The sequence below is a fragment of the Rutilus rutilus genome (assembly GCF_951802725.1).
Source record: "Rutilus rutilus genome assembly, chromosome: 6".
Taxonomy (NCBI): domain Eukaryota; kingdom Metazoa; phylum Chordata; class Actinopteri; order Cypriniformes; family Leuciscidae; genus Rutilus; species Rutilus rutilus.
In genome coordinates, this window is record NC_140214.1 from 27,045,888 (window position 1) to 27,071,548 (window position 25,661).

General features: G+C 41.2%; 1 protein-coding gene across 1 annotated transcript; it reads left to right on the plus strand.

The window, feature by feature from the left end:
• Window positions 1–711: 711 nt before the first annotated feature.
• On the plus strand, window positions 712–25,610 carry dipk1aa (divergent protein kinase domain 1Aa). The gene is made up of 5 exons (XM_084410526.1): window positions 712–1,182; window positions 18,101–18,235; window positions 19,080–19,187; window positions 20,713–20,889; window positions 23,624–25,610. Exons 1-5 carry the CDS (start codon window positions 1,129–1,131, stop codon window positions 24,434–24,436), a joined length of 1,287 nt encoding a protein of 428 aa, XP_084266652.1. The 5' UTR covers window positions 712–1,128; the 3' UTR covers window positions 24,437–25,610.
• The last annotated feature ends 51 nt before the right edge of the window (window positions 25,611–25,661 follow it).

A 25,661-nucleotide genomic window follows, 5' to 3' on the forward strand; every position in this document is an offset into this window, starting at 1 on the left:
TGAGTGATAACAGCATGCAACTGTGCATTACTGACAGTGTTACCTACCACTTTTTGTCTAGTTACTGGACATGATTGAAGATCACTTTCCAGGGAAGTTAATGACCTTAAGTCTTCAATTGGAAACAGTTTTGGTTCTGTGCCTCTGTGATCTCCCGAACGTTGTTTGCTTTGAGATCTTGCACCATCCTTACAATGTTCCTCTGCTGCTCCATAAGGATTTCTTGTTTAGATATTATGTCATGGAGAAGTGCTAAAACATTAAACACAGGTACTGAAAGGGTTTAACGTTACCACACCACATCTGCTATGACATGTGGTGTTACATGGTGTACCTATAATCATAATAACCCATATACAAGCATGAATGAATCCTAACAAAACACAATTCAGTTTAAAACATTCAAGATAGCCTAACTTTTAGCACTGGGCAAAAATAAAACTGAAATAGTTTACAAAAATGTCCCCACAAAAATTAAAGCAAGCCAAAGACTCTTTCCTAAAATAACATACAATTCAGATCTAGATTAAAATTAAAAATATAACTTTCGGGGTCATACTAATCTACATAATAACAACAAATGATACAGACGTGACAAATACATTTGTATTTGTATGTTTATGTATTGCAAGTTGTAATATGTTAGAATTTATGATTATGACTATTAGGTGTTTGAATTTGCATATATGATGATACCACCAAAAATGTATTATGTGCATGGTGTTCAATAGAGGGCGCCAGTAAACATGACGCACAATTTGCTCAAGAAAAAAAACCCACTAGCCCTACATTAGGTCGGCTGCAGAAATTGAACGTGTACGCCTGCGCCCTTGACATGCTGCTGTCTCTCTGCTTTATAACAGCTGTACTTGAAAGTGTTAGACGCTGGATACCAACCCTGACGAGCCGAATAACATGAATTCTTAACACAACGCGTAAATCTACACAGTATCCTTCGGGGAGTCTAATAATATGTAAGGATATCGGCTGGCCGTGAGCACGGTACACGTCATGTGTCGCGCGAGCCGAATCACTTGAAGTTCGCTGAACATTATTTCATTTTCTTATTCGGCATATGGAGACTCTGCTCTAGATAGCTCACAGTCTTTGAGATGATCCATTTCTGCAATGGCGAGGGGTCTGTTTTCACGGGCCTGTCTGTCAAAGACTTACCACTTTCAGGTAATAATGCTTTTGAAAATGTATATGCAGTAGCCTATTTTTATGCTGAAATGAAATGCTACTATCTCAGCGAATGCTTGGTGAGAATGAACGGAGCAATCTGAATGACCTTTAAAGCCGAGAGAATTTTTGCTTATATTTAATTTATATTGTTTTTAACGAGTGCAGCTGCTGCTCTAATCTGCGTTGAATCTGTCAGCTCTTCTTGATCAGCGAGCGTTGTTGTGTGACTAACTCTCGTAACTCTCGCTTTTGAACAGCAGTTCAGAATATGTTTTTACGTCAGAGGCAAATGGTTAGGGAATTCTTACATATTATTTATGGAAATAAGTTCTCCATTTACCCTTGAGAGGACTGGGTTGCCATGGGCTTCTCTGCTGTGAGTTTAATCCCCTTCACTGGACGAAGTTAAACGGTCTCATGTCAGCCTGTATAACTCCACAACAGGACTATAAGGAGCTTAAACAGAAGCCAGGCTTACAGCACACATGAGCAATGTTTGTTTAATTTGCAAATAAACGGTTGTGAATCATTGTTTATGGTTCATATGTAGCCTAAACTAGAGGTAGCCTAACCTATTCATAATAAACATTTAAAGTAGCAAACTATATGTGAAAGCAATTAGTTCACTTGGTCAATGGCTTTAAATGTGGAATAACTGGAATGAAAAGATTACTTGAAAAATACACTAGCAATTAGAGTTAAAATATTACCAAGTTTGATATTTTGAGGTTATTATTAGACATAGACAATATAATTATTATAAGTTTTTGTAGACTCAGGAGGGGCGGCGCTAGGGCTGGGCTAAGGGGGCTTAAGCCCCGAATATCCACTGACCTTAGAACCGCCCCTGCTCAGGACCTTGTATTCTCCAAAAGCTCAGTGAGAATTTTTCTGAAAAAGCAGTCAATCCGGTTCCAGTTTGTTTAGCAGGCTGGATTTTTTTTAAACCATTGTACACACTAGGGCTGAACGATATTCTGTTTTAACATCGACATCGCGATGTGCGAATGAGCGATAGTCACATCGCCGGAACATGCGATGTGAAGGGTAACGTTAGTAGTACCCATAAGAGAACGGTAGCACACAGTAAACACGAGTTTGTTGTATGGCTTTTTGCTGGGGTGACATACGCGTTCTGCGTGCCTGCACAGTGATTGGTTCGCTGTGCCGCAGCTCACCGCGCTCACAGCCAACATTCAATAATGCGCGACGAAGAGGATCTGCCGCAAAAAAAGTCAAAATCAGCTATTTGGGACTAGCCTATTTCGTCTACAAAAAGGAGGATGTTGACCAAAAAGAGGTAGGCGACTTTGCTGGAGTGTTATAAAGTTGTGGATGGTTGTCTTTTTTAAACATTCGTTTATTTTTCGTGTTCGCATTTATGAGGAAAAAAACAATGTTACGTGACAATACGGACGCGACCGTTATGAAAGCGCCACTAAAAGACTGCTTTAAAACTTTAACAGAAACCTCAAATTGAAAGCACAAAGCCTTTCTTTAAAACGAATTTCGTTTTGTATTAATTGTATCTTAATTTTAATCAGTATTTCATTATCCAATTTCCTGGATTTAATAATGATTAATAATAATTGAAAATAGCAGCCAGCGCCTTAACCGGAGATTAAGCTATCATCCATGAACCGAAACTCAGCGTAAAAGGTACCCTTCTCGCCTCACACACCTAAAAAAAAAAGAAATATATCTATTATCTACAGAAATCTCTACTTTTAAACAGAACCATTAAAAAAAAAATATATAGCTATATTTAATCTGTATGAAAAGTGCATTTCTCCCGATCACTGCTGCGAAGATCGCGAGTCAGTATATTGTCAACTTCAGCTTTACAGAAAACACTTGTTTATTAATAAACAATTAAAATGTCTCATTGTAATATTTTACATATTATGAATCATTACTTTTGATGGGTCTAGGTGGCGTTTACATGAACGCGTCACTGAATCAGCACAGAAAACATAATTTTTCAGGTCCTAGAACCCGAAGAACGTTAGGTCCTGTGTAGAACGTTCACCGAATTCTGAGAGAAATATGTTTCTGGAATAAAATATTAAGTGGCCTTTTTGTTACTTGTAATGAAGCTTGCTTATTAGTGAAATTATTAATAACATGGAATGGTAATTATTGACTTTAGCCTGGATTGATGGCTCGCAATATCGCGATATATATCGTTGGGGGAAAAATATCGCAATGTAATTTTTTTTCCAATATCGTGCAGCCCTAGTACACACCTTTTTTTGTATGATATCATATTTCAGCATCTGGCTCATATTCGCCATCTCAAACTTATTCTCAAAACTATCATTTTCAACATCTTCAAAATCAATATTTTGATCGCTGACAGCTTTTTATCAGATCCACCATCAAGTGACAGTGACACTAATATTTGATTGCTTTCAGTACTTGCTCTGCAGTAAATCGTTGAGCCATTTCAAGTTTTGCTGATGAAACTTCCTATTCTTTTCCTTCTGCCTGCTGTAACTGTGAGTGAAACGTCACTTAAAGGCACACTATGCAGTTTCTGTTTTTGTCAAACAGCAACCCCTAGAGTCGCTGTGGAGTACTTGTATTTAACGTTACTGTCGTAAATACCTATCACGCAGAGCCGGTTCCTCAAGCGGTCAGTTTGTCGTTTTCTTTCCCTTGACAATTTTCATCGACTCTGCCACGTGATTCACGTCTGAAATGCGTGCTGGTGTCTTCCATAGAGGCTGCTTCATGTTGTTGATGTATGTGACGTCGTGCCGTAAAGCAAGTCGTGATTCTCGCGAGATTTGTCCCCTGCTTTGCTATCGGGATGATTTGCCTTACTACAAGTTTGTTTACCATCGAAATGACTTCGAAGCTGTCATATTAAAGGGTTAGTTCACCCAAAAATGAAAATTCTGTCAGTAATTACTCACCCTCATGTTGTTCCAACCCCGTAAGACCTTCGTTCATCTTCGGAACACAGATTAAGATATTTTTGATTAAATCTAAGAGCTGTCTCACTCCTCCACAGGCTTATGGACACTATAACTTGCTGGCCCAGAAAATGTATTAAAGACATCGTTAATATAGTCCAAGTGACTCCAGTGGCTCAATCTTAAGTTTATAAAGCGACGAGAATACTTTTTGTGCGCAAAAAAAACAACAAAAATAACGACTTTATTCCACTATTCATTTCATTCTCTCTCTGTGCCTCAAGTTAGTTTACGTAGTGTTTTTGCGCAGCGCGTCTGTGTTGCACGTCACCACGTAGGCTCACTATTGGGCGATGCTGGTCATGTGTGTGATGCGTGGTGACGAGAAATATATAAAAAATTATTATTCAGCCAGCGCACATACCTGTATTTACATCCTGTTTTCGGTCGAAGTCCACAGTAATCGATTGTCGAGTTCACGCGCATAGGTTTAGTACCTATGATCACACGCGTGAACTCGACAATCGACTACTGTGGACTTTCGACCGAAAACAGGATGTAAATACAGGTATGTGTGCGCTGGCTGAATAAACATAATTTTTTATATATTTATTTCACATCTACTGCAGTCAGATTCACCCGCGTTCACGCCGAAGGAATCACTCACATGACCTGTGCACTTGTAATGTCACATCAAGGATGTTAAGAGGCTAAAAGCAGGTTTAAAACTTGCCCCATTGAAGTCAACAGGGTGCAAATTTTAAAACGAGGATAACACGGTGTAGGCAACACCGATTTTTGTCGTTGTTCTCTGTACTGACAGCACTCCAAATGTATAAAAAAATGAGCTCAATGTTAAAATTGACGGAGTTCTCCTTTAAGGTACAAATCTTGCATAGTGTGCCTTTAAGCACTGTGTATCAGACATTGACACCTTGTGGAATAAAGGTGAATTGCACTTATTCAGTAATCAAAGATTCAATTATTGTTGTGCAGAAAAAAGATACTTAGACTGTTACACACCTATAAAAGTTTTACAAAAAAATGAATGGGAGAGCAGGCATTCTTTTATAATTTTATTAATACTAAGAAGGTTGATGTATAACTATGTATATAAAATATATATAAAATATAATTCATATAAAAATGAATGAGGAAGAGGGTAGTGAATGACGTTCCGGGTCACTAAAGACCACCAGAAGTATGCGTTTCAGGGTTAAATAAAAAATAAAACCCTAAAACACTTTTTACAGGTACAGATTGCACTGAAAACAATAATATCCCTCATTATGTCTATTTCAAGTGACAACCTCCAATAAGTTTGTTTTCTTCAATTGCTATCCTCTGCTGATTTCAGAATTACCAAATTTGTCTACTCAGACGGGCTTGAGGTTTGATTTACATTTTTAAGCAAAAAGAAAGTTTTTCAGAAATGAAAGGCAGAAATGCCACCAAAAGTGGGGAAACAATGCCCCAAGAATGTAAAATATTGGGGCAAATTTGCTGAAATTATTTGTTGTTTTCTGTGTATATGCTAGACCTTGAATGTGATGTGGTTATTAGTCATATTAGTTATAGATTTGCTTTCTCAGAGCTAATATGACTTGAATTTTTATATAAAAAAGCTCTGAATAATAACTCAAAACAAAAGACATAATAATAATAATAAAGTATATTAATAATAAATACTATTAGTATTGTGATATGAATAAATATTGCTAATAAACGACTGTTGAGATAGTATTCTCAATTGAACCGAGTAGAAGCTTGCGTCATGACTAGAGATGTCAATTTACATAAATTCCTATAATCAATCATTGTTTAAATTAACGATCAATTAATTGAGTATTAATTAACCTTAATCTCTTGAATCCGAAGCGGGGGTGCTACTAAGTTATCACATTACTTAACAACAACCCCTTACACAACCAACACAAAATAGGTGTTGTTTTAGACCTTAACAAGTGCTTTTAAATTTGCTGACATATTAGAAGTGCTCCATTTTCATAGTGTGAAAAAGTAACTGTTTAGATGAAAATGTGATCCTTAAAATCATCGTACATAACAGATACACTTGTGTCATATATCGTTGACAAAACTAGCAGAATACAACTAGCATATTTGTTTCAGTTAAAGACCAAACTATACCAAGTATTTGTATGGAAAATCTCTGCGATGCACCTGCCAACAGTATGCTTTTCACTACGTTTTTTGTTTGTAACTTCACGTAACATTAGTTAACTATAGTACTAGATCGCATTATCTTTATTTCGAGCATGTGGTTTCTAACGAGCCCAAACATAACATAAGACAATGCGTGGATCACAGAGTCACATGACATGCTGCTTTGCTAAAGCTAGAGAACGTCTCCGGTTACTTTCGTAACCTCGGTTCCCTGAAAGGAACGAGACATTACGGATGTCGTATATGGGAACTCCTCTCATCCTTCACTTCCGCTGAAATCTTATAGGCTAACGCCAGCAGAGCTGGCCAATTGACGCAAATATGCTAATACTGAACCTTGTGCAGTATAAAGCAAGTGCATCGTCAATTCCATTCAGAATCGAACAAAAAACGCTTAAATCAAGCGAACACGGCGGCGAGCGTAATGTCTCGTTCCTTGCCTTTCAGGGAACCGAGGTTACGAAAGTAACCGGAGACGTTCCCTATCAAGGCTACGGAACTTCGACATTACGGATGTCGTATATGGGAACTGTATAGAATCCCGCCGTGGCAGCATAACAAACCACTGACAACAGAACCCAATACCAAGACCGCCCCCCCAGCATGCGAGCATCTGATAGGCGAAGATTGACCAATGGCGAACCTCTAACCTCTGATAGGTCCAAAGGAACCAATCACAAGCTCACAAAACACTGCCAGAATTTGCATATCCCGCGCAGTATAACCGGGGAAGTTAGCACTGTTTTAGCAACAGGGCAACAACAGTAGAGAAAGCCAACGCATTGCGGTGACACAGTCTAAAACACACACAAATAGCACAAGAACAACTCATGAGCAAGCGCAGAGCAGCTCTCTCAATGCTGCGTAATGCAATCAACTCACCGAAAGCACTCGAGATGCTACAGAGGGCAAATCCAATTTGTAAAACCTGGCGAACGTGTTCTGAGAAGACCAGCCAGCCGCAAGACATAAATCCTGAATAGACATACCCTTAGTCCAGGCCCACGAGGAGGCGATCGCCCTAGTCGAATGGGCCTTGACGTTAAGGGGGCAATCCTGCCCCAGGCATTAATAAGCCAAAACAATAGCGTCCACAATCCAGTGAGCAAGCCTCTGTTTAGAGACCCCGCGTCCCTTATTGCACCCACCAAAGCACACAAATAGCTGGTCCGATTGACGAAAAGCGGCCGAGCGAGAAATGTATTCCCGGAGCGCTCTGACTGGGCAAATAGCACTCTGAGCATCAGAACCCTGAGAGGTAGATGCCTCAGCGGACAGGGCAGGCAGAGAAACAATCTGCGCTCTGAACGGGGTATTGAGCGACTTAGGGACGTAACCCGGCCTCGGTCTGAGCGTCACATTACAGTTTCCCGGTCCAAAGCGAATACAATCTTCACTCACAGAGAAAGCCTGTAAATCCCCAACCCGCTTCGCCGAAGCGAGAGCGAGAAGCAGCGCCGTTTTAACCGAAAGCTCCATAATGGCGATCGAAGCCAAGGGTTCAAAAGGCGGTCGTGACAAAGCCTCCAAGACCAAAGCCAAATCCCATGGCGGCACAGAAGGCGGCCGTGCAGGGCATAATCTCCTAGCTCCCCTGAGGAACCGTGTCACCGACGCATGTCTACCGATAGACTGACCGTCAACAGGGGTGTGAAACGCAGCGATAGCGGCCACGTATACCTTCAGAGTAGATGGTAGGCTCCCTTCATCCATCCTGTACTGAAGGAAGCGTAGAATATCCGACACAGAGCAGGTCGCTGGGTCTATATCGACATCCTGACACCATTTTGAGAAAACACCCCATTTCAGAGCATACAGGCGCCTAGTGGATGGGGCTGGCGCTTCCGCGATGGTATTCAAAGCTCGCGAATGCAGTGCCTCCAGCCCGCTCAGCGACCCTGCAGCGGCCACACATGTAAGCTCCACAGCGCGGGGCTGGGACGCCAGATCGATCCGCTCGCCTTAGACAGCAAGTCCTTCCTGAGCGGAATCTCCCAAGGCTGCCCTGCCAGTAACTCTATCAAATCCGCGAACCAAGGCTGATTCGGCCAGTACGGGGCTACCAGAGTCACCGCCGCCTTCTCCTCCCTGATTTTGCACAACACCATGGGCAAAATTTTTACCGGTGGAAAGGCATAGAGACAGCTTTTCGGCCATCGCGTCCTTAGCGCGTCCATCTCCCGGGGGGAATGGGACAGCGAGAAGAACATCTGACAATGCGTATTCTCGCTCGTTGCAAAGAGGTCGACCTCCGCTCTGCCGAAACGATTCCATATCAGCTGAACCGTCCCGGGGTGAAGACTCCATTCCCCTTGAGGAATCCCGCTCCTCGAGAGCATATCCGCCCCGCGATTTAGAACACCGGGGATGTGCGCCGCTCTCAACGAGAGGAAAAACCGGTCTGCCCACAGCAGAAGGGATTCCGCCTGCTTGAATAGGGCTCTGGAATGTACACCGCCTTGGTGATTTATGTACGAGACCACGGAAGTGTTGTCGGTCCGAATCAACACATGCCGCTGCTCCAGCCGAGACCAGAAAGCTTTGAGAGCTAGAGAGACCGCTTCCAGCTCTAAGCGATTTATGTGCCACTCCAATTGCTTCTCTGACCACCGACCCGAGGCGGGCTTGCCCAAGCAGACTGCTCCCCATCCGGTGGAGGAAGCGTCCGTCAGGACTTCCACGCGCCGTGTCACTATGCCGATAGGAACACCTGAGCTGAAAAGATCCGTGTTCTTCCACGGGGCCAGGGCGCGGGCGCATCCGTGAGTGACCATGATGCGCTTGTGGCCGGAATACCACGCACTCGGGGGGCGCTTTCAGCCAGTGCTGAAGCGGTCTCATATGCAGTAACCCCAGATGACACACTGGAGAAGCAGCTGCCATCCGTCCCAGTAGCCTCTGAAACTCTTTCAGTGGGACGAGCCTGCCCGGTCTGAAGCGACCGAGAGAAGAGCTCAGAGCCTCCGCTCGCTCGGGGGTGAGGCGCGCTCTCATTCTCACCGAATCCAAACATACTCCCAGGAATGTGGTAGTCTGACTCGGTGTGAGCACACTTTTCTGAACGTTCACCCTCAAACCGAGCATCTCCAAGTGTCGGAGGAGGGCTTCCACATGGCTGACCAGTGTCTCCCTCGACTGCGCGAGAAACAGCCAGTCGTCCAGATAGTTCCATACGCGCATCCCGCTCGACCTGAGGGGTGAAAGTGCCGCGTCTACACATTCCGAAAATGTTCGGGGGGCCAGGGCTAGCCCAAACGGAAGCACCGTGTATTGGTACACCGAATTTTTGAACGCAAACCTCAGGAATCTCCTGTGACGCTTTACTATCTGGATATGGAAGTAAGCGTCCTTCAAATCTACTGAAGCGAACCAATCCCCGGGGCGAATTTGCGCCAGGATCTGTTTCAGAGTAGTCATCCTGAATGCGCGCTTGTGAAGCGCTCTGTTGACGGCTCTCAGATCCAGTATGGGGCGGAGACCCCCTCCCTTCTTCGGCACAACGAAGTAGCGGCTGTAGAACCCGCTCTCCCATTCGCTCGGGGGAACCGGCTCTATATACTCTATTGCCTAACTGCACACTTCCTGCCTCAGCACGTGAGTGTTTTGGGGCAAAGTAAATGACTGGATTACGCCGCGGAAGCGGGGTGGTCTGCGTTTGAACTGAAGTGTGTACCCGTGCCGAACTATATTTAACACCCATGGTGAAATGCCTGGAATAGCTTCCCACGCTGCCTGAAACCGACTGAGTGTGGGCCGATCTAAACCAGCTTCGTCTCGCCTGGCTTTGAGGGCTCGCAGGGACATGTCCGCGCAGTGGTCGCAGGACCCTTCATCTCTGAGGGCTGACTCAGCGTGGGCCAGCCCCAAGCACGCAACACAAAACAGGTGCGTATCCGGGGGCACGATGGAGCCCCTGCACAGGTTGCAAACAGTCGCCATCGGATGCAGGAGACAGTTGTAGTATCTCTGGCGCACCTCTGACGACGGCGAGTAATCCAAAAGTTTGTTAAGTAATATCAGCTTTCTAGCACACGATTTGAGCGTGAAGAGAGAGATTCTGAATGGAATTGACGCTGCACTTGCTTTATACTGCACAAGGTTCAGTATTAGCATATTTGCGTCAATTGGCCAGCTCTGCTGGCGTTAGCCTATAAGATTTCAGCGGAAGTGAAGGATGAGAGGAGTTCCCATATACGACATCCGTAATGTCGAAGTTCCGTAGCCTTGATAGGGAACTTTCGGGATCCGATCGTGTCGTGATCATCATGAGGTTTTCCAACGTCATTTGGAAGATCAACCAATGGAAGCTGGATCTCAGGTGTGGTGGGTTTGTATAGTGGGTAGAGACCAATCAGACACCGTTTTACAGCTGGAGCGCGCTTCGATTGGTTTTATTGCTCAGGTTGAAAGGTTTTGATTTACTGTGTGCATTTGAAACAGTGCTGGCTTAATCTAAGTCCTGTTTGTGAAACAGGGCCTTAGAATATGTCACTACGGCTCGCTCGCTTCATATTTCCTCTCGTGTCTGCTGCTTATGTTTTGCACATGAGCCGCACGCACCTCAAAACTACTTAATCTAAGGATGACCTTAATCTACCATCGATACATTTTATCAATTAAATTCTTATCAACAATTCATTGTTAGCATCCCTAGTCACAATTTAACAAGTGGATTATTTCAAATGTATTCTAGCAGAGTGTTTATTGTATAATGATATCTTGAGCATTATATGTATTTGAGGTAGATTTGATAATTGTTCAAACTGACAGTTTATTTCAATTAAAGTCCATGAACTGGAAGTATCAATTGACTTTACTTCAGTATTGTAACCAATTTGAAACAGAATATTAATTTAAGGGCATCTTAATTTTCAGATTCTGACTAAAGATTCTGAAGACAATTTTTTTTCTGTGGATTCATTTGCACAGATTAATTGTTCACCACAAAACTGTGCTAACAAAGCAAATAGGGCCGATTTTGTTGAAGTTGAAGAATTTGACATATAGACCATTTTTATATGGTTAGTAAAAATGTCCTCAAAATGAAAGTTAATTCCAGGGGTCATATCCTTCATAAAAAGTTTATTTCTGGCAGTACTTACAGTGATGAATGTTGTATAGCACATGAACTGAAGTGAAATGGCGTGGAAGTAGAGTTTCTCGTAACTCATGACACTTCACAGCTGTACCAAAAACAAGAAAATGAAGGTGTGTGGTCAAGTGAATCACATCAGAAGGAATCGGCAGCATGATGAATTGACTTGAGCTCTGTGCTGACAGTGCCAGAGCTGGTGCTTACATGCAGGAATGCTGACTCTAGTCTGGAAAGCAGCAGGCCGTAGGAACAGGGAGCATGTGGCGTCAGATTCTTCTGGTGTTGATGGTGTGATGGACCACTGATTTGTGGAAAATAAAATGTAAGGCATCAGATGTTTTTATCCATTGTGAATTGATTAGATGGTGTGTTTTTTAAGAGAATGAAACCAAGTCTGAATGCTTGTTTGAAGTCACTTATAGAGGACTATTTCCTCCTGAAACACTGGAGGTACACTGTTAAATGTTCAAGCTCTTGAAAGTCGGATGGATTCTGATTGGCTGTCAGTGTTCATTGTTGGGGAAAAAATTTGCTCTGAATGTGATTCCAACACTATCATTCTTCTATGCTGTATCATCCTAGTTGTAAACAGGCCGCCATTGCACGAATAAAGTCGGCATGAAATGGATGTTGCGATAGTTTTTTCTTCCCTGTTGTGTCGTATATCCGAGTGAAACGTCCTCTGAGTCTGAAATGAGAAAAAAATTGAGAAAGGACTTGATATTGTTATTAAAAAAAATAAGAATTGTCCATTTTGATTTCATAGTGACTCAGGTAAATCAGGTATAGATTGAATAATCAAATGTAAAATAACACTGCATAGTCTTCACTGTATAAATGAATTTTTTTTTTGTTAAAGCTACAAAAGTCATTTTCTCTTTCTCTTTTGATTAAAGGGATAGTTCACCCCAAAATGAAAATGCTGTCATCATTTACTCACCCTCATGTTGTTCCAAACCTGTATGATTTCCTTTCTTCTGCTGAACACAAAAGAAGATATTTTAAAGAAGGTTGGTAATTAAACAGTTGCTGGTCCCCATTGACTTCCATAGTATTTTTTTTCCTACTATGGAAGTCAATGGGGTCCATCAGTCGTTTGGTTACCGACTTTCTTCAAAATATCTTCTTTTGTGTTCAGCAGAAGAAAGTCATACAGGTTTGGAACAACATGAGGGTGAGTAAATGAGGACAGCATTTTCATTTTTTGGTGAACTATCCCTTTAACATTGGTGACACAAAGCTGGGTTCATATTAGGCTGCTGTCCCTTTAAGACGAATGCAGGTATCCAATATAATGATACGCATCCGTTTTCTTTTTCAATTGTTTAACACAACCGACTGTGTTTATGAGGATACTCATCGGGACAGGCATTTTTACTTAATTTTGCGTTCACCTGTCCGTTCAAGTTCAAAAGACGATAAAGAAACCTGAATTTGGTGTCCACGTGCTGTCTGCGCGGCTCTGTGCGCGCACAGAAAACAGCGCACGAGTTCCAGTTTTCTTGCTCTTGACATTTAAACGGACAGGATTTAAAAACACATGCAAAATAAATGATAAACTTTCACTCTATATGGTGGTTAAACTTTGCAATTAATCCACGATCACATGATCAACTACGATCCCTATTGCGCATGTGACTATCCCGAATGGCTCATCATGATATCGAATTATCGATACTAATATGATATATCATGCAGCCCTAATTGGCATTGCTTTTGGGTGACAACTGCACAAGGACACTAAAGTACTTTAGGGCTGTAAAATTAAAATTCGAATTTGGAATATTTGTTGAATTTAAAATAAAAATCCACAACCCCCCCCCCCCCAAAAAAGGTGCATTTAGACCGTGCTAGAGCTAGACGGACATCTTTGACCGTTGCACTCTCATGACAGAGTCACATGCTTAGAAAGCCATGGAAAGTTAAAAGAAGTTCAACTTTTAAAAAACATGTCTCTAAACTTTGTGGGGTTTTTTTTATATTCCACTAAACGTTTTAAACACAAAAAGTACTCGGTGTGATTGGCGCCTTGGCCCTTTGTATTAAACTATGCATAATTACATGATGCTGTTTTGTTTATAATTGTTTATGCAATTTACGAAATTATATTTGATTCATAAATGTAATTAGTTATATTTTGGTCTAAAATTCAAATTTAGTTTTTCAGCCATTTTGACATTCCTTAAGTACTCTTGGATTTCAATGCTAGCAATTATCTTTATCCTCACTATTTTTAAGTTGGACCCTTTAGTTTGGCAAATGTGAGCATAGGTAGCATAAAGAAAGTCCATTTTGAGAAAACACCTTAAATTGACAAGACAGAATGGTTTGTCTTAAAGTGTTCTCCTTAGTCTGGCAGACTGGCTCTGTATAGGGCTGTCAGATTGATTTCTGAAAATGGACCCAGGGCTACATTTATGTGTGAAACAGCTTCTCCTTAGATAATTGTTCTGGGCTGAAGCTGCTTGTTAGCCAAAACAGTTAATTACGCCATTTCAGCAGCAAGACAGCAGTTTGCTGAACTCCTTTTTACACTGAATAGTGCTTGCGAAGGTTGAGAGGAAACGTTATACATAGTAATGTGAAGGTTTGATTTGCAGCTCTATACTTGGACACCACCCTAATGTGCTCCATAAAACACAGACTAGCGTGATTTGGCAGCAAGGAGCTTAGTCTGAAACAAGCTCCACTGAGACATTTGTACGGGGAATCTGGCATTTTTCTCAGTTTATTGCATCACATTCATCTCATGATCACACACACATCTGGATGGAGTTTTTCTTGGACATTTTCCTGGACTTCTTTTGTTCAAGACAAATTCATATGCTGGACAACATGATTGCTTCTTTTCAATAGGGTTTGAGTAGCAACTTCTTAAACTTTTCAGCCATGGAACAGGATGTTTGTAAAGTGATGTACAGCGTTGGTTGTTTGCTACAAAGGACGGGGGGAAGGGAGGCTTCCAGTGTCTGAACTTCATTAGATGACAGACTTTTGCTGTTGACTCTCCTCATAAGCAGAAAACATTTTTTGTGTGGTATTACAGTGGTGGTGTATTCCAGAAAGCAGGTTATGCAACATACAGTTTACACTTAAATATGAGGATAACCTCAACTTTCAGTTTCCAAAAATGGAATTAACTTTCAGGCTATACCTGAAATACCAAGTCCTGTCAGAGCCATAGGGTTCAGAGCATGTACTCTGAGTTTAGGTCGCTTAGACTGTGCATTTAGGAGGGCAACAGGGTGCTAATCATCTTCCCAAACTTCCCTTTCCAGATTCCCATCTCCTATCCCTCTGTCCTCTGCTTCCTGTCTCAAACTGTTCTATCAAAATACTTTCAACAATTTAAAGAGAAAAGAAGTCAAGTCCTAGCTTAAAGTGATGCGAGGACTGTATTGTCTGGATCTCCAAAAATCATGTGAGAGTAATTATGAAAGGTTGAATGATATAGGAGTCACAAGGGAGAACATTTCCGACAAATCTAATTTGGACTTTTTAAAGACTGAGTCCTTCTGGGAAACTAACCTGTAATCATGTCTGAAGGAAACCAGTATTTATACCTACCAGCTTCATTGCAGTTTTCTCCTATAAAGAGTGAATGGGATTTCTGAGTTATGGAAGGAAATAAAATCTGAGCTTGCTGTTGTATTACAGAAGCAGCACCTCAAGCCCACATAATGGGTCTTCTACTACTTTGATTCACATTCTTAAAGCTGAAGTGTGTATTAGTTTCCACTAGTAGCACCAAACAGAAATGTTACACCACTGGTTGAGTCAGTGTTGCTGCTCTGGGCTGGTTCTCACATTTTAAACACATTTGTCTTATTTTAATAGCAGTATGTCTAAGATCATGACTAGGTATTAACTGTAATTTTCTTTAATCATTTCACTGTAATTCCAGATGTTCTTTAGACTTAGACTTAGACTTCCTTTATTAATCCCTGAGGGGAAATCAAGGTGTTACAGCAGCAACAGAAATCGAGACAACAACATGTATAACAAAAAATCAATAATCGCAATAATCTGAATATCTAGTAATTACAAAATACCATACAACAACCTACTGTACTTTACATAACAAATTCAAAAACACCTCCAATTCCCTTACCCACATACACACTCAATACCCCAAAACAATGCCACTCAACCCCTAGTCCAAGCAAAAACATTCAATATATTATTTAAAACAAGTTATTACGGTAATATGGACTAAAATAGTAAAATAGTAAATAGACTAAATAACTTCCATTCGTGCATCTACGTAAGTACATATACGCAAGTACGCAAACCAAACATACCCGCATACATCCCTATGCATACGTACATACCTAAATATACCCATATACATATATACCTATACATGCACGCAAATACACACATACACATTTCTATCCATATTTCCATATAAATACATATACCCTCACTATTCTGCACATACTCCAAATCAGGGTGTGGTTGTACAGCCTAATCACAGCAGGAATAAAAGACCTAAAATATCTCTCCTTTTTACACCGAGGAGGAATCAACCTCCTACTAAATGTACTCTCCTGTGCACCAACAATACCATTTAAAGGGTGAGCAGTTTCACACAAAATGACAGAGAGTTTGGCCAGAATTCTCCTCTCCATCACCACCTCCAAGGGTAGTCCCCAACACAGAGCTGGCTTTATCAGTTTATTCAGTCTGTTTGCATCGCTGATCCTGATTCCACTTCCCCAGCATACAACCGACTCATAAAAGGAACTGAGCATTTCTCCCCGAACTCCAAAAGATCTCAATCTCCTCAAGAAATAGAGACGACTCTGTCCTTTTTTAAATCAATGTTAGTGGCCCAGCTCAATTTGTTGTCCAAGTGCAATCCCAGATATTTATAAGAAGTGACAGTCTGAATCTCTTCACCATTAATTCTGATGGGAGACACTGCATGTTTAGATCTCCTAAAATCAATCACCATGTCCTTAGTTTTGTTTGTGTTAAGCTGGAGATTGTTCTGCTTGCAACAGTCCACAAAGCTTTCCACCAGGCTCCTATACTCCTCTTCCTTTCCTTCACTTAAAAATCCCATGACCACAGAGTCGTCTGAAGATTTCTGGAGATGGCATGCCCCAGTATCATACTTAAAGTGAGTATGTAAACGTCAGAGCATCTTTTTCAGCGATTTTTGAGTGAGCATACCAGTGAACACCCCTGACCACTCGGTGAGTTTCACGTCTTTGTAAACGAAAGTTTAATGTGTTTTAGGAAGGAATGTTCCAGTGCACCTAGACAACCATTGTGGGGGTGGGGGGAAAAGCGAAATAAACCTAAAATTCTCGGGACAGGAGCATGTGTCCAAAATTTAATCTTAACCGTTCTATTTCATCAGATACGATCTGTAACCAGGGCTTTAAGTGTAAAATACCGAACTTGTCCTTTAAGCCAGGGAAAACCCTGGTTACGTTAAGTGTTTCCCGCATGAGGTACTTTGTGTTGTACGTGCGCATGAAACTACCATGGTACCTCATCGTTTGTTGTTGTACACAACAAATGTGTCCCCACATTAAGTCCTTGAATTTGACCGTATTGGACCTGGAAAGTCCTTGAAAGGTCCTTGAATTTGAAGTTAACCAAGGTGTGGGAACCCTGTATGCAGTTTGTATTCTAACAGTTTTAATGAACAAATAAAAGAACAACTAGTGTTGGTGTTTATTCTTCATACTTGACCTGAAGATTTATAATGTTTTACAGCATTTGCCAAGCAATTAAATAATTGATTTTAAGCCATTGTTGTATATTCGGCTCTACTGTAATCTAATAATGTAAACACTACTGTTCAGATGTTTGGGGTCAGTAAGATTTATTTGTAATTTATATGTTTATTCAGCAAGGACTCAGTAAATTGATCAAAAGTAAGTGTAGTAATTGATCTCTAAACATGTTGCGCTTCAGGTGACCTGAGTTCGAGTCCCGGCTTGGGTACCTTTTCTGATCCTTTCTCTCTCTCTCTCTCTCTCTCTCTCCCACTTTGCTTCCTGCTAGTTCTCTGTACTATCTCAGTAAAGCCACAAAGGCCAAAACAAGAAAAAGCACAAATAGTCAGTAAAGACAACTTCTAGTGGCTGCAAAGCTACTACTCTACATAGTGATGCCCCCTGATGCCTTTCACTTTAAACTGCTGTGAAACTCGATGCCCAACGTGACATAGTAAGGCTTTGGTGACCGCAGTAACCACAGTCTTTTTTATTTCTGCAGCATAAAGAGCTTCATGCAGGTCTTTTTGTAGTTCAAAGCCTTTGTGTGCAACAGATCCAACCCTCTAGTCTAGGGTGTCTGTCATAGAGACTTAATTAAAATGAGTTAATGTAGCAGATGAATATTGACCTTGTTAAGAATGATCAAATTGTGGCTGTACTCATTTCCTGACCCATTGGCTGATAGTTAGAAAATAAGTGGTTTGTTGATGTGGGTGTATTTCTTTGGACTTGTTGTAGCAGGAAGTTTTCTGTTTGTGCTGGAACTTGCAGTATGACATACTGCTGTATATATGTAGAGACTTGCTGTATTTATGTGTGTATTCAGCCTCTTTTTTTTTGCTTTTGAAATTTCACATGAGTCATGAACTACAAGTAAATATTTGAACTTCTCGTGTTCAGTCAGGATTTGAGTTTACTTTTAGCATGGACTGTGTTAAAGTTCACGACCCAGGCTTGTTTACTTTCTGCTTCTTTCCCCTTAGGCTCGTCTGTCCTACACTCGAGTGAAGTATCTCTTTCTCACATGGCTTGCTGTATTTGTGGGTAGTTGGGTTGTGTATGTGCAATACTCTACTTACACTGAGCTGTGCAGAGGACGAGAGTGCAAGAGCATCATTGTGAGTACGACCCTCTCTGACAGTTGCATTCATTTCAGATTCATCTTGGCACACCGTGATCTAATTTTACATTTAGTGTACCTTTGCCAACTGACGCTCACTTAAAGTTAATCTTAAACACTAATGATTTAACACTGTTGTGTTAACTGTATTCTTTATCAAATCTTCAGTAAATGATGTGATGCCTAAATTCACTTCTTGTATTTATTTTAGTTTTTTTTATCGATTATTGGCCAAAACATAGAATAATAATGATTTTAATATCGGTGCATCCCTAATAACAGTACAGTGACATTTAAAGGGAATAGTTCACTTAAAAAGAGAAATTAAAAGGAAAATTCACCCTCATGTTGTTCTAAATGTATATTTTCCCTTCTTCAATAGAAAGCAAAAAGAGATTTTTTTTTTAATCCGACACACACAAAGCTATTTTATGTCGGCATGAGACTTTTATAATATAGTACATAAGTCATATAAATATTTTATGTCCTTTTTTTAAGTTTGACAGCCCCTGCTCAACATCCACTGCCACTGTATTGAAAAGAGCAGCTTAAAAATTCTTTTGTGTTCTGTGAAACAAAGAACGTCATATGGGTTTGATATAACATAAGGGTGAGTAAATTATGGCAACTTTGAATTTTGGGTGAACTATCCCTTTAAGCCATAAATGAGATAGAAACAAACATCCATGTCCTACCTAACCCCCAGCCCCACCTATTGGTGATGTAGTGAAAATGTTTCTCCCATATTTAAGCCATTACACAACATCTTATTGAAACGCTTCCACTTGTTCGACAGAATGTCACTTACATGCTCATTGAAATGGACCTTCCTTTTCCAACAGTGTGACAAATACAGCAAAGGTATTATCGATGGCTCTGCCTGTAGCAGCCTGTGTGAAGAAAGCTCACTATACTTTGGAAGGTGCCTCTCCACCAAGCCAAACAATCAGGTATGACACAATAAGGCTACGTCCACATTAATCTGGATATGTAAAAAATAAAAAAGGGTTCTTTCATTTCAAAACGAACTCTGTCCACACAAGCGTTTTTAAGCATTTTCCAAAAGTTTCTCATCCACACTGAAACATCTGAAAATTGCTTGAATCACTTTGCTGTGCATGCGTGAAACATCATAAAAGCTCACTGAATATTCTCATGCTATTCTTCTGGCACGATCACTTTATTAGGTTGCACTCAATCGGCATTCCATATATGGTTTAAGGGTCGTTCATGTCGCGACTTTTGCATACTCAAGTTCGCTATTTTAATAGTAGATGCATGACAAGTGTGCTTACAATAGAGAGCGACGTTATTGCAACGCTAATGCATTGTGACATGCTCGTTTATTCCAGGTGTGTTTACACCGCAGCGTGATGAAAAATCTAAACTTTTCAGAATGCTGCAGGGCAAGCACACCGCAAGTCATGTGACAAGAACCAACCAATCAGCTTCACCCTTTCCGTTTGAAATGAACATCGAAAGCTCTGCCAAGGTGGAGGAACAGCTGATCATTGCTGTACAATATGCTTCACATGGCTAAATATGCATCGTCATTATCGAATCCCATCATTTCCGAATACCACACTACAACGTGAAAATGCCGTTTTCAAATTTATCCAGTTTGGAGAGATTCTTTAGAAATATTGATTTTCTGCGGACAAAAGGCCAAAACATTAATTTCCCAACAATAAATTTATCTGGAATAATGTGGATGCCACACTCACCATAGTCCCTAAAATAGGGTGCCCAGTCCTGCTCCTGGAGGGCCACCTTCCAGCAGAGTCTAGCACTAATGCTGCCTTCCAGTGCTATCCGAATTATCGTAAATACGACTTTCCTAGTTAAAACATTGGACATGAATGCCCTCTCAAGTCATATTTACCACTGGGAAGCTCAGGGATAATTTTGATACCCGAGGTCTCAAGTTGGGAAGACAATAAACTTTTTTGATCAAAGATTGCTACTTTATTGGTTAATACCAAGTAATTATTATTAATTTATATTAGCCATGTCTTATCATTAAAGTAGTGTATATTTACATGTATGAATACTTTAGTGAAGCGTGTTGTGTCTTTTATACAAATAGCCTGTGTTTGACCAAAATTCCAGAATCGTAAGCAAGCTTTCTATATAGTGCGGTGAATGTTTATATGGTTGTCAATGAAAGGTATGCTAAATATCATTTTTGCTTTAATCAGATATTCCCAATAAATAGGCAAGAATAAACCCGGTGTCCTCCATGATTCATGTTCTTTCTGACAATAAAGCACTTGAATGCAACGATTACGAGCTCGTAATCACGACTTCGGAAGTGGGAAGCAGGAAAAGTCCCATAGTGCGTGAAGGCAGCAAAATTAAACACACCAGAACCTTCAGGATCACTAGAGCAGGAGCAGGTTTGGACACCCATGCCCTTAAACCACATGCATATCAGTACTGTCACGTTGACATTGTGTGTTCATCCACTACTCTTAGGTCTATACAGGCAGCTGGGGTGACCTGGACGGCATCATTAAGTGTCAGCTGAGTGACGTCCTGCACTATGAGCTGGGAGAGGAACTGGAGCCAAAGAAAGAGATCGCACTCTTTGACAAACCCACTCGAGGAACCTCTGTAGAGAAGTTCAAAGAGATGGTTGCCAGTCATTTGAAGGTTTGGATACTTTTTTATTTGTTTTTTTTAAAACAATAGGGGCTTTCGCATTAGGGGCTTTCGCACTAGTTAGTTCTAGGAACTAGCCACCAGGGTGGTTCCCCAAGAACGAATCGTTCCCCTAGGAACATTTTCCTGTTTGTGTTCACACCGCTAGTAGGAACTCTGAAGTGACGTAAGCCCTGCTTGTTGTTGTGACTTTTATTTTGACGGCGCAGCAGACCTTTATTTTGATTTTGACACACAGTGTTCGCAATCTCCGTGTTCATTAGTTTACGATCTGTCTAACAGTCCTGTCTAATACATTATTAGATACTGTTATACAAAGAAAGTAGACAGTATATTAAAAGGTATTAGCGTTTGCCATGTGGTTGATATCCTGTGTTGCTAGCTGAGCAGAAATCAGGGGGCCAATTTTTCGGAAAACATTGAAGCTTCCCCGGGCGCCGCCATTGATTAGCAGACCCCCACCTGCTGTTAGCATTCCATTGACTCCCATTCATTTTGGTGTCACTTTGACAGCGAATAACTTTACATCTGAGGCGTTTAAAGACTCCATTTGTCCATTATTTATTTCTAAAGAAACACGAAAATGTATAAAACGCTCCATTACCTTGTATCTTACGTTATGGCCCCGTAGAAGCCGTTTTTGTAAAAATAGGCTAACGATTGCGTCATAACCATGCGACTCTCTGTCGCACAGTAGAGAAATGACCGTATAGACAGGAGGAGAAGCTTGCGGGCAATCGGGGGGACGTGGAGGCAAAATGACAAAATAATTAATCAGAATACTTAGCAAAAGTTTCTCCTGCTCCTAGCTCATGGACACCTCCTACTCACACTCTCCGTCTCTGCAAGTTTCGGAAGGGAATGATTCAGATTTCTCTTGGCACAGCTACTAGAAGACAGACGGGTTGCTCACGTCACATCTACGTCGTCAAGCTCAGTTTGAGTCTGCGTAGTACGCTCAGCCATCAGGAAGTGAGAGCTTCTAATTTACTTAACTTTTCTCCGTTGAATCCAATGGGGTCGCTGTGTCCATTTATTTTACTGTCTATGGCAGAAATACATAATCATGTTTCGCTTGGTTCCCTCAAAGTTGCGTTGGATGTTCTCCTTGGCGTAAAGGTTTACCCCGGATTTCCACCAACTGCGGAACGGCTGCGGAACGGCTCCGCGCTCCGCCGTCCTTCAATACCCACCAGGTCCGGATTTGTTGCGGAACGGCTGCGGCCATGACTTACAGCTGAAGTCACGAGGACCCATGAGATCTCGCGAATTCACGTATGATCGCGCGATATAAGTGCTGAATTGCTGCGGAGCTCTCCAGCATCCGGCAAAAATAGAAGCTCTGCGTATCTGCCCCGGAGGGCTGCGGATCGCTGGAGTCGGAACGCAGCCGTTCCACAGTCAGTGAAAATACACACATTGACTTTAATGGAAACCTATTGACTCCGCCGCCGTTGCACAGCGGATCCGCAGCCGTTCCGCAGTTGGTGGAAATTAGGGGTAAGAGGTCCATTTATCACTGTTTTCCATGTTCTTAGAGTTAGTTTGTGAAGTAAATACATACGCTATTATCTGTGTGTTTACACAGCTTTTAAAAAAATGGCGGGTGCTGGTCTTTCGCGTGCGTTCGGCCAATCAGCGTTCGCTAACGTCTCTGTAGTTCCTATTGTGCTGGTTTAGACCCTACTCTGAAGTAGGAGCTAAATTAATTCCTCCAAAAGGAGTTCCTCGAACTCCAGGTACTGTACCGAAATCCAGGTACTTCCGCCAATAGTTCTAGGAACTATGAAAAGGTTCCTCCGATGCGAAAGCCCCTATTGTTGGATCACTCAGTTCTTTAAAGGAAAGCCACAATCAGGTTGAAGTAACTTAATGCACCTTGCATTTATAGTCACAATGTAATGGACGTAGCAACATATATTTTCTTTCATATTGTGAAAAGAAAAAGAAAACATGTTGGGCAGGACTTGGTTCTATTCATCGTCTGTTGATTGGACGGAAGTAGATCTAAATGCGAGCTTGCAGTCGATTGAATAAAAAGGGGCAGTTTAAGTGGACTAAATAATTCAGTACCAGGGCTGCACAATATATTGAAATTACGCAAATGTATATCGCGATATGCATATCGCAACGGCTTGCAATAACTGGGGTCATGAACAAAAGACGAAGAGAAAATCACTCACTACTCTTGGCTGAATAACTTTTGTAGCTTTAATAATAATCAGTATATATTTTTAATTCATACAGTGAAAACTAAGCACATTAGATTATTCAGTTTCTGTTGTTAAATAACCCTAATGTAGGCCTTCCTGAAAACCTAAACCCTGTGGTTTACACTTATGTTAAAAACTTCTTATGCTACAGTAAAACACTGCTGTTCGCTTTCTGAAGTTGTAGGGATGTTTTCTTGTCACAAAAAGAATGTGAAAACGTATGTAGGTTAAATAATTTTAAAGATAATTTAAGTTTATTTTACACACTTTAAGCATTACCGTATCGTATATAGAATATCGCATATTGCAGTTTTCTTCAATATCGTGCAGCCCTATTCAATACTATTGCGTTCATATTTGCAGTGAACTGTACCCCAGACCACCTTTTTAAAGTGGACTCTGATATGGATCGGGGTTAAAGCACCCTTATAGGCTTTGGCATTTCTTTTTTCACTGCAATTATTTGAGTACAAAATCATAAAATCAGTCTATCCCTTGTTTTGTTCCTACAGGCAAAAGTTGGAGAGCAAGCCAACCTCTCCAGTTTGGTAAGCCTGATCCTTTCAGTGGCGGACAGCAATAAAGATGGCCTCATCTCTCTCCCCGAGGCCAAGTCTGTTTGGGCTTTGCTGCAGCTCAACGAGGTTCTGCTGGCAGTGGTGCTCCAAGACCGAGAGCACACACCTAGACTGTTGGGCTTCTGCGGGGACCTGTACGTGGTGGAGCGGGTGCCTCACGCCCCCCTGTACGGCCTCAGTCTGCCGTGGCCCATGGAACTATGGATCCCTACGGGCATGCGGCAAAGCATGGACCAGTGGTTCACGCCTTCCTGGCCCCGCAAGGCCAAAATCTTTATCGGCTTGCTGGAACTTATAGAAGACATCTTCCACGGTACCTTTGGGAGCTTCTTAATGTGCGACATGAGAGCCAGTACTTTCGGTTACAACGATCGTCACGACCTCAGGCTGGTGGACGGGCGTCGTGTAGTTGCTGAGGAGGCCTTCAAACAGGCCATGACCCTTCAGCGCTGCGAGGACGATGAGGACTGCGTGTACGGCGTGGACTGTAGGACTTCGTGCGACCGCGCAGAACACCGGTGCATGGCCGAGGTGGCTCAGCCCAACCTGGCCAGGGCCTGCGGAGCAATGAAGGATTACCTCCTACGAGGAGCTCCGTACCATATACAGGAAGAGCTGGAGAAGCAGCTGTACGCCTGCATGGCTCTCAAAGGTTCAGCCGAGCAGATGGAAATGGAGCACTCGCTCATTCTCAACAACCTCAAGACCCTGCTGTGGAAACAGATCTCGCACACCAATGACTCCTGAAGGAAAAAGAAGATGCGCTGGTGACTACGTTCAGATTCTTGAATGTCTTCTGGAGCACTTCAGGTCATTGTGAATCTGGCTGGAAAAACATGCTGATGGCAATATTCAGTGCTGCTTTGGTATTAAAGTTCTCTTTAGAAGGGGGTAGAATTAAATCTGTGAGGACTTTTTGCTCAGGCTCAACTTTAGAGTAACGTTCACGTCTGTCTCGTGTTTATGTCGTCATGCTTTGTCATACACGATTGATCAGTGATCATGTTAAATTTACAATTCCTTCAGATGTTATGAAGGAGCAAATGACGCTAACTTTGCATCCATTGTTGGATGTTAACAGAAAATTGAGGAATGCACTCGCCACTGACTGTGGTTGTGTGTCTCGTATTGTAATATTTGTCACATGAGCACAGCAAAAAGTCATAAAAGAGCCATTTTGAAATGGACATAGTCCAATGCCTTGATGTGCATGTTGCCAGTGAGTGTGTGTTTGTTTTTTTTTGTTTTTTTTTATGCTTGTGTGAAAAAGGTAACACTTTACAATAAGGTTCAATTTGATAACATGAATGAACTAATAATGAAGAATATTTCTAAAGCATTTATTAATGTAGGTTTATGTTAAGTTATAAATATACTAACACATTTCTAACATTTTAATGCATTACAAACATAAATTACCATTGAGCAGTATTTATAAATTAAAATAAACCTAGATTAATAAATGTAAATGAATTTAATCTTATTCTAAAGTGTTATTGATCTAAATGTTTACAAGGAGTTTCGTGAATCATGCTAAAGGAAGGAAGCCTCTCAACTATGACATTTCACAGCAGTGATCATTACATTTCTAATCATTTTAGTTTGTTGGGTTCCCAATTTATACTCCTAAGGCATGTCTAGTGAAAATCATCTTGATATGGTAAAAATTTGATTTTAATCTAAAACAAAATGAAATGTCAATCATCAGAGTCATGATTCTTAATGTACTAATGAATGAAGAGATAAAAAGTGCTTTTTTTCCATCAGCCATTTTTCAGTGGGATGTTTCAGATTGTACATTGTCAGACTGCTTCAATTTTCTGTATTTATAAATCACACTGCTGCTGATAAAGAGTTAAATGGATTTTTCTAAGATTTGATTGCATGACTTTGCACATTAAAAGTGTTTCAAATAATCACCCGATTATGTCAGTCTACATCATCTCATGTTCTAGTGTACCAAAGACCACAA